The 13,560-nt window shown below is 55.1% G+C and overlaps 4 protein-coding genes across 4 annotated transcripts; 1 reads left to right on the top strand and 3 right to left on the bottom strand.

The window, feature by feature from the left end:
- Nucleotides 1–22: 22 nt before the first annotated feature.
- Nucleotides 23–2,298, bottom strand: AYL99_02992 (hypothetical protein; the record flags this gene model as incomplete). Its single annotated transcript, XM_018834508.1, has 7 exons — nucleotides 23–220; nucleotides 285–472; nucleotides 789–956; nucleotides 1,067–1,210; nucleotides 1,306–1,563; nucleotides 1,632–1,835; nucleotides 1,893–2,298. 7 exons carry the CDS (start codon nucleotides 2,296–2,298, stop codon nucleotides 23–25), a joined length of 1,566 nt encoding a protein of 521 aa, XP_018697132.1.
- Nucleotides 2,299–3,553: 1,255 nt separating this feature from the next.
- Nucleotides 3,554–5,921, top strand: AYL99_02993 (hypothetical protein; the record flags this gene model as incomplete). Its single annotated transcript, XM_018834509.1, has 2 exons — nucleotides 3,554–5,097; nucleotides 5,162–5,921. The coding sequence occupies 2 exons, from the start codon at nucleotides 3,554–3,556 to the stop codon at nucleotides 5,919–5,921; spliced, it is 2,304 nt and encodes a 767-aa protein (XP_018697133.1).
- Nucleotides 5,922–8,005: 2,084 nt separating this feature from the next.
- On the bottom strand, nucleotides 8,006–9,523 carry AYL99_02994 (hypothetical protein; the record flags this gene model as incomplete). The annotated part of the gene is made up of 3 exons (XM_018834510.1): nucleotides 8,006–8,676; nucleotides 8,730–9,366; nucleotides 9,428–9,523. The coding sequence occupies 3 exons, from the start codon at nucleotides 9,521–9,523 to the stop codon at nucleotides 8,006–8,008; spliced, it is 1,404 nt and encodes a 467-aa protein (XP_018697134.1).
- Nucleotides 9,524–10,427: 904 nt separating this feature from the next.
- Nucleotides 10,428–12,266, bottom strand: AYL99_02995 (hypothetical protein; the record flags this gene model as incomplete). Its single annotated transcript, XM_018834511.1, has 1 exon — nucleotides 10,428–12,266. The coding sequence occupies one exon, from the start codon at nucleotides 12,264–12,266 to the stop codon at nucleotides 10,428–10,430; it is 1,839 nt and encodes a 612-aa protein (XP_018697135.1).
- Between the last annotated feature and the right edge of the window lie 1,294 nt (nucleotides 12,267–13,560).

Consider the following 13,560-nt stretch of genomic DNA (forward strand, 5'->3'; position numbering starts at 1 on the left):
CACCAACCACGCTTGTTCCATTTTAGACTTTCAACGCCGTCATTGTACTCACCCCCTCAACGCCGCCTTGCCCCCCACCCGAGGCGAACTCGTGTTTTTCATCTTGGGCCAGGACCTTGGCGGTTAGCTCGTGACGTTGTTTCTCGGTCGCATCCGCAAAATGCACCACGACTTCGTCGCCGAACAGGGCGTTAATCTCTTCCAGCGACTTGCCTCGAGTCTGAGGAGGAGGAGTTGTTGTTGGTCAGTGAAGAAGAAGCAAACAACAAGGAAGCTCTTCTTACCTCGGGACACCAAAAGTAAAAGATCCAGATATTGACAAAGGTCAGGCAGATGAAGACGATGTAGTACTTCCACTTGATATTTGCCAAGGCGGTCGGTGCAGCCTCGACGTACACCAACGTCGAGAGAAACGTGCCCGCCAGAGACCACGCCACACCCTGAGATCGGATTGTGGTCGGGAAGATCTCGGCTTCAAGATGCCAAATCCGAAAATATGCATGTCAGCGACGCAATCCGGGGTGCAACCTTGGAGGAAAGAAGAATATGACAAAGGATGCATGTCCACCCAACTGAGCGAGCAACAGTTCTTACTCGTGCCGTGCTTAGAGGCCGCCTTACGGACCAGCACGCTGGGATGCCGTCAGGATCCAGCCGCGGTTTACGGCCCTTCCCCGTTCAGGCACCTCGTTTTGTTGCACGACGTTTCTATTGCTGGCGGGCGGCGGTGGGGGGTTCATGCATGGAAGGACCGAAGGAAAAGACATCGGGAACGCAAAACCACTTACAGCAATAGACATAGCCAACCACGTCGATGCCGCCGCCGTAGAAGCTGATAAAACAGAAGGAGAAGAACACCCCCATCGACAGTCCGGCCTTGTTGGTGGTACCAGCGAACTCGGCTATCATGGCGGTTTCGAGGCACACCGAGAGCATGCACCCGGTAAGCCCGGCCACTATATTTACACGACCATCGTGTCTTTTAGCATTTCCTTCCTCGCTTTGTCACACAAAAACGGGAAGCCCCGTTTCCGAGTTGAAGGTGGGTGGGTGCTGGAACACTTACGCAGAAGTGGTTTTCGTCCTACTTTGTCCAGGAGCAGCGCCCCGACGAAGTTGGAAATGGTTGCGACGGTGACATACGCTGCTCCCAAGATCAAGGGAACCCCCCCGGTAAGTCCAAGATTTTGGTACAAGGATACGATGTACACTGACGAAACAAGGCCCCGGACAGAATGTCAGTGGAGCTCTGATATTTGACGCTGTGTAGCCTTGGTGTTTTTTCCCGACAGAAGGTGGACTTACCGTAGATCACCTGAGCACCCGTCGATTGCGCCGCATACTGGATGAAGAAGCCCATCCAGAAGCGCTTCCGGTACCTCTTGCTGGTGAACATACCGCGCCATCCCACCTGCTTCCATGCGGCCGCATCTACTCGGACCTGCTCAGTCATTTGGTAGAATTCTTCTCGCGCATACTGGAGGCCTGCTTCGTCCTCCGCTGCGCCACCGTGGAGGCGCTTGACGATATTCCAGGCCTCCTCGCGTCGGTCTCTGGTGAGCACTGAGCCACGTGTGAGTGAGTTTGTGGTTGGGGGCCACGATCGACTCGTGCCAAAAATGGTGACTTACGCCAACGAGGGGATTCGGGGATCCAGGGAGCACACATGGCCAATGCAAGGGGCGGAATGATCGACAAGGCAATCGGGAACCGCCACTGGAAGGACAGGTTCGACGAGTAATACGTCCCCGCGCCCACCCAGCCGGCAATAGCGTATCCCAAGACAATCCACGTCCCATGCTGCCCGACAAGAAAGCCTCGAGCATTGGGAGGGGCTGATATCCACGTTAGCCACAACCAAAAGCCCCCAACGGCCAGAACAAGGAACGTACAGATCTCAGCTTGGTAAATGGGGATCAGGACCACCATCATGCCAATCCCCCAGCCTGAAATGAAGCGCGAAACGAGGAACATGGCCATATCGACCGAGCCCGTCTCGAGAGCGCCGCCCACGACGTTGACGGCCGACGCCAAATACATGGTCTCTTTCCGGCCACGGGCCTCGCACATCCAGCCCACATGGAGCGCCCCGAACAGCGCTCCTGCACAGTACAGCCCATTGATGGTGCCGGTGATGGCGTTGGTGTAGGCCGAGTTGGCTTTGAGGTTGAAGTACTGGATGAACCCCGGTTGCCCTATGGTGTTGGAGATGACGGAGAAGCCATACCCAAAGGTCAGGCTGCCCAAGGTCAGGACCAGGATGATGCGCAAGTTGTAGAGGGTGTATGTTCTAGCCATCGTGTCGCAGCCACCAACAGCAGGAGAACAGAAGCGAGTCGGCAGGAGATGGTTGATCCTGCAACTGCAAGACTGTGGGGTCCCCACGCACTGATATACATATCATGTTTTCCATTTATTGCGGGTCTATGTGTGAACCACGATGTCGTCGTGGAGAGACCTTTGGTTAGAGGTCTGACGCCCACTATGCCTTAGCCTATACCGGGCTTACGCGGTTATCCAGGCTGCCAGACCAGCAGATACTCATCTCGTCCGGTGCGGGACGGGCCACAATATGGATTTTTGGTGAAGAGTTCCCTATCCCATCAGCTGTGCCTTTGTATATTGTCTTGTGGAAGAAACAAGATGATTTGTCACGCCATCGGCAGGTCATAAAAAGCTGCTATGCAGGCGTTCAAAGTCGGGTTCCTTCGCATTACAATGGCATGAGGTACACACCTCAAAGTGGTTCATTATTGGAGAGACCGGCCCAGCACTCGGCGACAGGGGCATGACGGGGGAAGGCCTGGATGGCTATAGTTCCCCGTCGATCTTCTCTCCATTTGTCTCCTTTTCTCCAACTCCCACCCTCAAAAATCATTGCCGATCCTTGATGCCAGACGCGGAAGGTCGCTAGCAAGCAATACTATCCTGGTGGTGGAAACAAAACACACGGCATGGCACCTAGCGCCGTACCCCTCGTCCAAAGGCCATGCTCTCGGTGGGAGTCGGGGGTCTTCCTGGGAATTGTCCTAACCCAGAAGTCGAGGTGAGTGTGCTGTTTCTGCAAGAGTCATTCATGCATGCAAATAGGCGGAGGCGGAGGAAGACCCGAGGGCGGCCAGTGGCCAGGAAAAAGAGGGGGAATGGCCCGTCAGCTCTGCCGCCTCCTACAGCCAGGGAGAACGAGATGAAAATCCTGGGTAATGTATGCGTCTCTGCTTCAACATGTGAGAGGGAGGTCAGCACGCCTTGATGTCGATATTCCCAACGGCCACATCGACATCTTCGCCGTGAATTTGACGAGCTCTCGCCAACAACAACGCGAGGGAGGAATATCAAACCACCACCACCAGCACCACCACTCCCTCGGTCTACTCCGTAGCCTTACGGACATGTCGGTGTCGATTCCGCGCTGCATCATTACCCCGACCTTCGTTCGCCCACAATCCCGCAATCATACAAAAGGAACAGCGTCTGGCCATTTTCCGGGGCCATAGGCTATGACCGCCTTCTCCCCCTCCAGACTTGCCGAATGATGACTCCACCAATAATAATGGATCAGCCGCACCAGACGTCCTCGACGCAGCGAGGGCGCCCACGACAGCGCTCGGCCGTCGCCTGCACCTGGTGCCATTCCCGACGCGTGAAGTGCAATGCCGCGGCCAAGGGGACGCCGTGTTCTAACTGCGAGGCTGCTGGGCGCCACTGCATGCTCATCGAGAGCAAACGAGGCAAGAAGAGGAAAGTGTCGGCTTCCCCCTCTGCTGCCCAGCAGCGTGACCTGTCCAGTATTCCTCAGGCTTCCCCGACGTCTGAGACGAACCAGCCGGCGGCGCCTGGCAATGTCTACGACCCCCTCAAGGGCGTGAGGACCCAGCCCAAGAACCTACAGGAGAACCGCCGTCCGCGCACGGCATCCACCTCCACATGTGTTCCCGATAAACCTGATCTGGGGGCGCAGGACTCGCAGGAAACCCTCTATGCTCAGGTCTTGGACAAGGCCACCGACACGGGCACGGCCACGGGCATGCTGCCGGACGTCAAAGAAGGTGTGGTCCATGTCATGTACATGGGCGAGACGTTCAACTTGACGCATCTGCTGCGCCAGACCAATCCCGACTCTGCCCGGTCGACACGGAAGAGACATTACGTGGTGCGGTTCAACCCCAAGAATCGCACGGTCAGTCCCGTAGAGAAGGAGGAAGAGGAGGAAGAGGACAATGTGCTCACGACGTTCCTGCAGCACCAAGGTTGCTTTACCCTCCCCTCCGTCCATACGTGCTACCAGCTGTTCCAGACCTATTTCGAATACGTTCACCCTCACTATCCCATCCTCGATCGCGAAGACTTTGCCGCCCAGTACACAGATCTCAAAACACCGGCCTCGTACCTGCTGCTCCAGAGTGTCCTGTTCATGGCGTCGGGACACTGCGAGCTGTCCGTGCTGCTGGACGCAGGGTTCGAATCGCGATACCACGCGCGGAGGACGTTCTTCCAGCGCGCCAAGGCACTCTACGACAACGACCACGAGCCCAACAAGGTCACGGTCGTGCAGGCCGTGTTCCTGATCAGCTTCTGGTGGAACGGGCCGACCGATCAGAAGGACACCTGGCACTGGCTGGGCATCGCCATCAGCCTCGCGCTGACGCTGGGCATGCACCGCTCGACGCAGCACTCTGACATGAAACCTAAGGACCGGTGTCTGTGGAAGAAGATCTGGTGGTCGCTCTTCGCCGAGGACAAGCACGCCGCCACGGCGCTGGGTCGTCCCGTGCACATCCGTCGCCGGGACTGCGACGTCGAGCCCCTCGAGATTACTGATTTTGACGAACCCCCCGTCGCACGATCTGACATCTTCGGCAGCCCCGAACGTGTCGACGGACTGTATGTCATTGCGCTGGTCGAGCTATCCATGATTGCCGAGAGTATCATCGAGAGCTCTTTTACCGCCTTCAACGCAACCACCTCGGACAATACGGACATGTTCCAGTCTTGCTCGCAGGCCCTGGAGCAGTGGCGGTCGGGTCTCCCGCTGGAACTGCGTATCCAGTACACCGGCACCTGTCTCTGGACGAGCATGCTGCACATTGCACACAGGTAAATACATACCCTGCTTTTTCACCCTCTCTCTCTGATTCCGGCTAATGCTCTAACTGAACAGTTGGTTCGAGATCGTCACGCACCGGTCCATCGCGCCACAGAACCTGTCACCGCCGTCGATGAAGACGGCGCACTTCCTGGCCATGGACGCGGCGAACCGCATGGTGCGCATCGTCGAGGAACTCCTGTCCCAGTCGCACATCCTGCACTGCCCAATCCATATCGTGCCGGCGCTGTTCGCCGCCATGGGCATGCAGGCGGTCGACATCTGCTCGGGCCAGTCGATCCTGGAGCAGCTGGGTGTCGTGAAAGTGCGGCTGGCCATGATCGCCCTGCGCGAGCTGCAGAGCACCTGGCCCGTCAGCGGCTGGATCTTCCGCCTCTTCGCCAAGATCGTGCGCCGCATCCGTAACGGCGACGTCGAGCTGTTGCTCCCCCACGAGTCCGTCAACGCGTCGTCGCCTGTGCAGAAGGTGAAGAGCTGCAGCAGCACCAGCAGCCACCGTGAACCGCTAGCCACCAACAATGAGGGCGCCTGTGGGAGTCCCGCAACGGCACCAGCGCCCAGCCAGGCCATTGACCCTCGGCCCCAGCCATCGTCGCTGGTCAACGGCGGCAAGTCCCAGTACGGAGGACAACAACAACAACAACAACAACAACAAGACCCGAGCCTCACGCCGATGTACACGATGCCCAGCCAGCAGGCGGCCAAATACTTGTTTCCGGAAGCGTCCAACCTGGCCATGCCCCTGAGTTATCCGGCGGACTGGGGAACGATCCTCGACGACGGGGCGTGGGCCGACTTGGAATACGAGTTCTAGAGATTCGGGATGCTTCGAAAAGGAAGGACGAAAAGTTCGTGCGTGGCACACTCATGGCCCCTCGAACAACGAGACAAAAATACATATCCCATTTGAGGAGATTCACATCTCTCCCGGAAAAAAATAATCACGAAACTGGCGAAGGCCTCCTCGTGATCCCCGTTTTTCCGTGTTCATCCCAGACACACCCTCGTCGTCATCGTGGCCGATATCATTAATCGCTCACTCACTTCCACCCCTGTCTGTGTGCCTCAATCGGCCAGCACCATGACCTACCTGGTACCGCGGTGACCGGCTGGGCTGGTTAAGATGCCAGGGGCGGCGTCTGGCAATTCGTCCAGGCACCGACCGCCCGTCCAATACCAGTTGATGTATGGCGGACGACGCTGATGCGGCGCGTTGCGGAATGTGCGATCTCGCGGTCAACCTGCACGACGACAGGGCTCCAGACACCCCGATCACGCTGATTCTGGATTCAAGGGCGTGGGGCTGGCTATGTATGTATCTCTTGGGGACTGGGAGGGGTGTCTTGTACACCCATGTAGACTAGACATGGGACGAGGACAAGTTCCACGAGAGACATCTGCGGGGGCTATAGTCCACAGTGGACTCTCGATTTCACGAGCATCGTTGGTTGGTTGGTACTTGGTACCTGGTACCTGCCACTGGAACGTGATAAATTGGCACTTCGGTCCCTGATCCTCGCAGGGCAAGAATGACATTCGATGTGAGTGTAGGCAGATCAAGCCCGCAGAGGAACAGAGAAGATATCTAGCCTACTGAGGCACCCCCACACACGCACACCTTACTTGCTGCAGCGCTGCCCCGGGTAAAGAAGCCATGCCCTTGGTAATATGTCGATGCACTTCCCGAGCGGGAGCTGATATGGGTTGGTGGGTACGTATCTACATATCTATCTCCTTTGGCGGTAATATTATGTGTGTGTGTATATGTGTATACACCTTCAAAATTAGGGGGGGAGGAAACCCCTCGCAGATCATCGCCAGTCACACATAACACATATCAAGTACACAAGTCCTTCTGGAAGCCCGGAACTAAAATCGACCAGCCCGTTTAGAGTAAGTCCGTCCGCCTGACTGACTGGCTGGCTGGCTGGCTGGCGGCTATGTAATGCCATGTTCAAAGCCCAGTTCAAGCAAGCATTTATTCGGCTATGGCCATGTCTCGGTACATACACACACAGCCTCGGCCTGATCATCCATCCGTATCAAGAGGAGGTTGGATGTGGGCGATGGCTATGAGCTGAGCGAGTCTACTCGCCTGTTGATAGCCGATCTCGAGAAAAGGGCAGCTGGGTGTGTGAACGAGTTCACAGCCCCTATGATAGCCATGTATGCATAATGTATAAAAAAAGGACGGTAACGGAAACGGCAACAGCTGAGTAGGCGATGCCTGCTAAGCTCTTTTCCTCGAACAGTCACCAAAGTGCATCTGATGGAGAGAAAACCCAACTCCGAGACGATGGGCAGGAACAGTAAATAGGAGCCTGTTCAGTACTTCAGCCTTGTGTAGCCCTGTTCATACAGTACATACCGAGATAGTGATGCCCAAACCCTGTGCGACAGACCCAAGTCCAGACTTTTTCTATGCCGTGCGCCGACCAGCGTCCACTAAATACCTCCCATTGATCATACCCGTACATAAATATGATTTTCTGATTGCACATCATAAGAGCATAATCTTGTAAACATCCGTCGGTTTTGATATCCTGCATCCCTGACAAGAAAAATATTTGCGTGTAACTCTAAATCTTAGGGTCAACCTTTTTTCGATACCTTTCTGCGGATGACTTGCAACATTGAAGATACCTCGTAGACATCGACAAGGATCTAACTCTGAAAATGATCGGGGAGAACTCTCCGCGTCGATTTCTGACGCTCGTAAGTGAGTGAGTGGTGCTTTCTCGCATGAGCGTCATCACAGCCTTATAACAGGGCGTATGTGTAAAGGAGTCGAGTTGAATATAAGCCCAAGCCTCAATCGACAACCGGTGAAGTTTGCCGGTTCAACAAATGGAAACCTGTCCCTTCAGTGGGCTTGTCGCCTGTTCTTCAATATCGCCTTCAGTCATTCCGCAAGGGAAGAATCATCGCCCCATTGGGCTTGGGCTCTTTCTCGACCCTTCCTGTGGCGATTCTTTCAAGTTTGGCAGTGATTTTCGCAAAAACTGGCTCCAATTTCAAGTTCCAGAAGTGGCTTGCCACACCGACACAGGCGCCCATGACGAGCGTTGCCACGGCACATTGAAAATAACCCGGCAGTGGGTACCGCTCCACTTGATACTCGTGGCCATTTGGTGTGTGTTCGATAACGGCATGTTTCGAATGGCCAAAGTGCAATGCCCACGCGAAGACTGTCCTCATGAACATGCCGTGGATGAGGTAGACTGCAAAGCTGACTTTTCCAAGCCACAGGAGAGGTGGCCGGCTCAACATCCAACGAGCGTGGGGAGAGATGAGAATACCAATAACAAGAAGAACTCCGCCCAGTGAACCGTACATTCGCTCGAGAGCGCTGGTCGCCTCGGAAGGGAAGTACTGCGTCGCGAAATCGCGCAGCCACAAAGACCAGGACGCCGTTTCGGCAAAGGAACTAGGGTACGACATGAAGATGAGAGAAATCAGAATGATAGGCGGAGAAACATAAGGCGAGTAAGGAGCCAGAAGCTTGGGGACATCCGAGAGGCTGAGTTCGCTCAGGGAAATACCAAGAAAGCAGCAAAGACCTGCCCAGGCTGTTGATGGTTAACTTGTGCATTCTCCAGAGCATTGCTGGCGTCCCACTTACGATCTCCAATCATGCGACTCCAGTTCAGAGACCAATATGCGAGGAAAAGCAAGGTAATGGTGCGCCAGGTAGGGGTCATGGTCACCACCAGCGACAAAGCGCTGATAATCATAATGCTTCCTTGGAGCAAGTACACAAGAGCCCATTGCGGTTGATCATAGACGTTTTCGTCGCCATAAGTCCAAGTCGCCCGCAGACCGTGGAATAGATCCAGGACTGCTTGGGCCCAGGTCAGGCTGGGTTGGGGAGTGTTGGTATTCAACCAGTATGCATCGCTCTGCGCCGACATGGAGTACATATTCAGATTGCAGATAAACCAAGAGATGATAGTGGCCGTGGTCGCTGGAAGGACAAGCCGAAAGACGCGGCTGAACGACGACGAGGCCAGTTTCTGCAGAGCCTTATCGACTTGTCCGGACCTGGCGAGTTGGATGGGCTTCAACCCATTGACGAAGCCCATCAGAATGAAAAAGATGGCCACCCATGAATGACCACTGGCCACAAGACGAAAAACAGGCTGCTGAAAAAGATACGGTCGATCGCTGAAGAAGGCACAACATGGCGGCACCAGAGCTCTTGCATAGCATATAACAACATGGGACGAGACAACAAATACTGCTGCGACGCCTCGGAGGCCCTGGCTCGGGTGTGTCAATAAAGGTTTGGGGCTCTTTTGGGTTTTATCGAACGCCACCTACATCGGCCCAGCCGGTATCTTTCATAGCATGCTCTTTAACATCGGGAGGAAGTCGAAAAGAAACAAATTGCTGAAGGGCACGACTCGCTCTGTCCATCATGACGCTCGTAGCGATGGTCGATGATGGTGGACATGGCAATGGGATGAGAACTGTCGCCGTGGTATTTCTCTTCGAAAATCCAGTCTGGGCAAGGTGGTCTTTCAGCCTCAGGCGCCGGGGACGTGAGATGTCTGACCCTGGAGTGGATGGGCAAGGGTGGGTTGCAAGGGCTGGGTCCCTCTGTGTCCCTGACCCGTGCCGCGCCGAACCAAGGGCAAGGATGGTTGCGAGATGGTGGGGATGTTGGCGCAGATGGCGCAGATGGTGTTTGGGCTTTCTCGCTTAGTCAGAAGCTGGAATTCATCGCCTGGCAGCAAGTTGAACGAACGCAGTGCCACTCTTCGTCCATCGGGTTCAATTGATTTCATGTTTCTCTTCATCAAACTCCATCTCTCGTTGTCGTCACCGTGCCGTACCTACCCCATGACTGCCTCCGAGCACCCGCTCATCCCTCGACGCGTCATCCTCTCTCCTGAGTGAGCAAAATTGTTTGTCAACGCGACTTCTCTCCGAGACTGGAACCTAAAACACAGGAGTGAAAGACCCTTGCAGAGGGCAGGGGCCTCAGCACATGCCCACACACGCACACGCATAGAGCACATAAGCCACATTGATATTATGATTGGGAAAAGTATTCAAAATGCTGGTTTGAGGTGGTACAAACACTGCTGAATCTCCAAGTCTGGAAAGTCAAGGGCCCATCGACTTTCCTGGTGTCACCCTGCAAAACGCCACCCACAGCCTCTCGAGTGTGACAGCAAAAACCCTCGCCAGTCCCAGCACAATGGTTCTGCGATCTTCGTTCCCCTGGATCTTTGCAAAGTAGCACAAATCGAACAAGATGACGCTAAACAAAAAGACTTGACTAACCCCCCAGCTTCTTCAAACCCCCTGACATCCATTACGTGTAGATTGCCCTCTCAAATGCCGCCACATCGCCTCCTGCCACTCGCACCGCTTTCAATGCCGCTTCACTTAGTTTCTTCCTATTCTCCCTTGCTGCTTGCTCTCTTCGCGCCCTGGTCTTGGAACTTCCACTTGGTGCTACGTCACTCAACAATTTGGCAGAGTCCTTAGGCGTGAAGTTCACGAAATCTATCACGGCCCCGCCGCCGGTCGGTGTCTTGGGTGCCCTGGGAGTCCGGGGAGGCCGAGATGATGATCTTGCCCGTGGTGCTGGAAGAGGATCCTGTGCACCACTGTCTTTGATTGGCCCTGACTTGTGGATGGACTTCCGTCGGCTCTGGCTGTAGTCGGTGACGCTGCGGTTCGGCGATCGTGCAGGGTTGCGTCGAGGGCTGACGTTGGTGGGAGACACTGACGGAGATGGTGATCGAGATGGTGACCGTCGTTGTTTCCGAGGAGTGTTGAAGGGAGAAAGGTCCGGAAAGACGTGGGACGGCGGTGGTGGCAGAGGTGGATAAGAATACATTGGGTTGGGTGCCGTTGTCGCCGAGGGGTAAGGCAATGCAACACCAATGGCTGCAGGTGCTTGCGGGAGATACCCCTGTGGCTCATAGAGCACGGCCTGGCTCATCTGTTCCAGCTCCGGGTAGTGGATTCCGAGCCCCATCAACGAGTTGTCGCTCGGCTGGTGTAGAATCGGATGGGCCACGCGTTTTGGGGTGGGAGCAGCCAATGCCGGGTAAGCCTCCTCTGGTGCCAGTGTCGGTAGCGGAGGATGGCTAGACACTGTGGGGGCCGAAAAGACAGCCTTGGAGTGCATGCTGAGGTTGGTATTGGAGGTATGCGTTCTTGGGCCGTGCGATTGAGTTGAGCTGCTTGATGATGGCAGGCTTGTGCTAATGGGAGATGCCATCGAGTTTGGCCCATTCACGCCATGTCGGTCGTGCTGGTAGAAGGAGTCACCTCCGTATGCCTGCAGGTCGTCTCGAGACCTTTCATACTCTGGACTGAGCAGCACAGGATCAATGGCACTGGTCTCTGGGCGGGCCAAGTTCCGGTAACCGTCAAAATACCTATGAGTGTGGCTTGACACGCCTTGATTTTGGCTCATTATCGCTGCATTCATGTCTTGCACCAAGCGACTCTGTTCAGTCTGCTTGTTTGGGAGGGCAGGGGGCTGCAACGGCCGTTCGTATGGCATGCGCAGGTGGAAGTTCTGAAAGTCTTGTTGCCAGTTGGTCGTGTCGCCATGACCGGCGCGCGGCGATATTGGGAGTTGCGCATACATTGGACTCGGTGACAAGGTAGTTTCGCGAGAGAAGGGAGGTCGGATGTACGTCGTGGGATCAAAAGCTCCAGCGGCGGGCGAGGTGACGAATCTCTTTGTTCGGCTGGGCGAGGTGATCTCCAGTGGCGACATGGGACCTTGCGCATATTGGAAGTTCTGATTGATGGCATTCATTGTTCCAACTGGTTCTGTTCGCTTTGTTTCCGGTCTGCGCGTTTTCTCTACCGCCAGCCTCGGCGGCTGTTGTCTTTGCTTCAGACACCACAACCCCTTGCGCCACGGTTGGGGAGGTGAATGCTCGATCTTGGCCGCTGAGGCATCCAGAGACGGAAGCCGGTATTCGTCTTGGTTGAAGACGTCGGCAAAAAGAGCTTCGAATTGGTCTGGATGGGCCTTATTTTCCTCATCGCTGCCCTCCAGCCTGTACATCTCCTCGTTGAAGAAGTCGTCAAAGGAATTGCCTTCATCGGGGACACTCGGAAACAGCATCTTGAAGGCTTTGTCTTCTGCTTGGATCAAGCAGTCAGGGGAGCTTGTTAGGGACATGGTCGTCTTTTTTCCAAGGGATGACTGGAAGGCGGGCAAAATGTACGCTACATGAGGAAAGTAAACAACATTTTTCCAACACCCCGGGAACCCAGTTGAGGGAGGCTAGAATACTGGGGAATGCTGCAAGAATGGAATTCGTTATATGCTGGGGTCCAAGCGTGGGTAGGATCAAATCACCACCTGGAAGGAGGAATTCGTCGAGGCTCAATAACAAAGTTTCCAAAGACACAAACCTTTCTCTGAGGAAGTTCTTCTCTGACCACCGTGATCAGTAGAAGACGCTTCCTGCTCGCTCGCAACATGTTGTCCAGCTATGGCCGCGGAACTATTATCTGTGGATTTGTCGTTGGAGCATCTCTGGTATCACATGGCCATGAACCCTTCGGTTCATTCCTTCACTCACCGTTCTTCAGACCCAATAGGTTTTGTGCGTTCGCTTTCAGGACGTATTCAAATTCCCAACGTTGAAGACATGCCCGACTCTCGGTTATGTCAAGAACTGGCCTCCTGTGCACAATCATGCCATATTGCAGGAGTAGTTTCCCTGCGCTGAGTCATGCATTGATTGGGGGCAACCGGGCGTCCGATAGCGCCGGCCACCAACGTCATTGGGCGTCTCAGGCTGACTTTGTGGGGGAGGCAAATAAACAAGAGGGAGGCAGACGTCTGCCGTCTGCCCTGGGCTGCATCTGCCGATTTATCAGCACACCAAAGATTTTCAGGGCACGAGGAGAATGCCTGGGAAATCTCTGGTCTCAGAGCAGTGCACGGCAGATTTCTCTGTACAGCAGCAAGCAACGTGGGGGATGAGAGGCCGGAAGGAGATAGCCGCCGTGCTATCTGGGCGTGGCAATTGCTCACGTGGACGTCGAAAATTGAGGACAGCCTGTGTACTCCGTACTAGCAGGCAAACACAGAAGAGGCAAGAGATAGAGTTTGATACAGGCGAGATGTGCCATTCATTCATTCATTCACTCACGCATCCATTCAGAGTTTGCTCGGTGAATACGGAGTATGTACGGAGTATCTGGTCAATGAGTAATACCAGCCGTTCTAGTCCCGCTGAGACTCTTCGGTTGCCTTCTGGGGGCTGCCACCCACGCCTCTTGTCCTTCCCTGATTGGCCCGGCCACTGCGGCCACCCCTTCCCCCACCTGCCCTTGCCACCCTGTCACAGCCTGCGCCTGCCGCCTGCCACTTCCTACTTAAACCGCTCTTCTCTCACTCCTCGCCTCTCTTCCCTTCTCACTTACCACTCATACCACCCTTTGCTCTGGAACAACCAGCAACC

Source organism: Fonsecaea erecta (assembly GCF_001651985.1).
Source record: "Fonsecaea erecta strain CBS 125763 chromosome Unknown Scaff2, whole genome shotgun sequence".
In the NCBI taxonomy this organism is placed as follows: Eukaryota; Fungi; Ascomycota; class Eurotiomycetes; order Chaetothyriales; family Herpotrichiellaceae; genus Fonsecaea; species Fonsecaea erecta.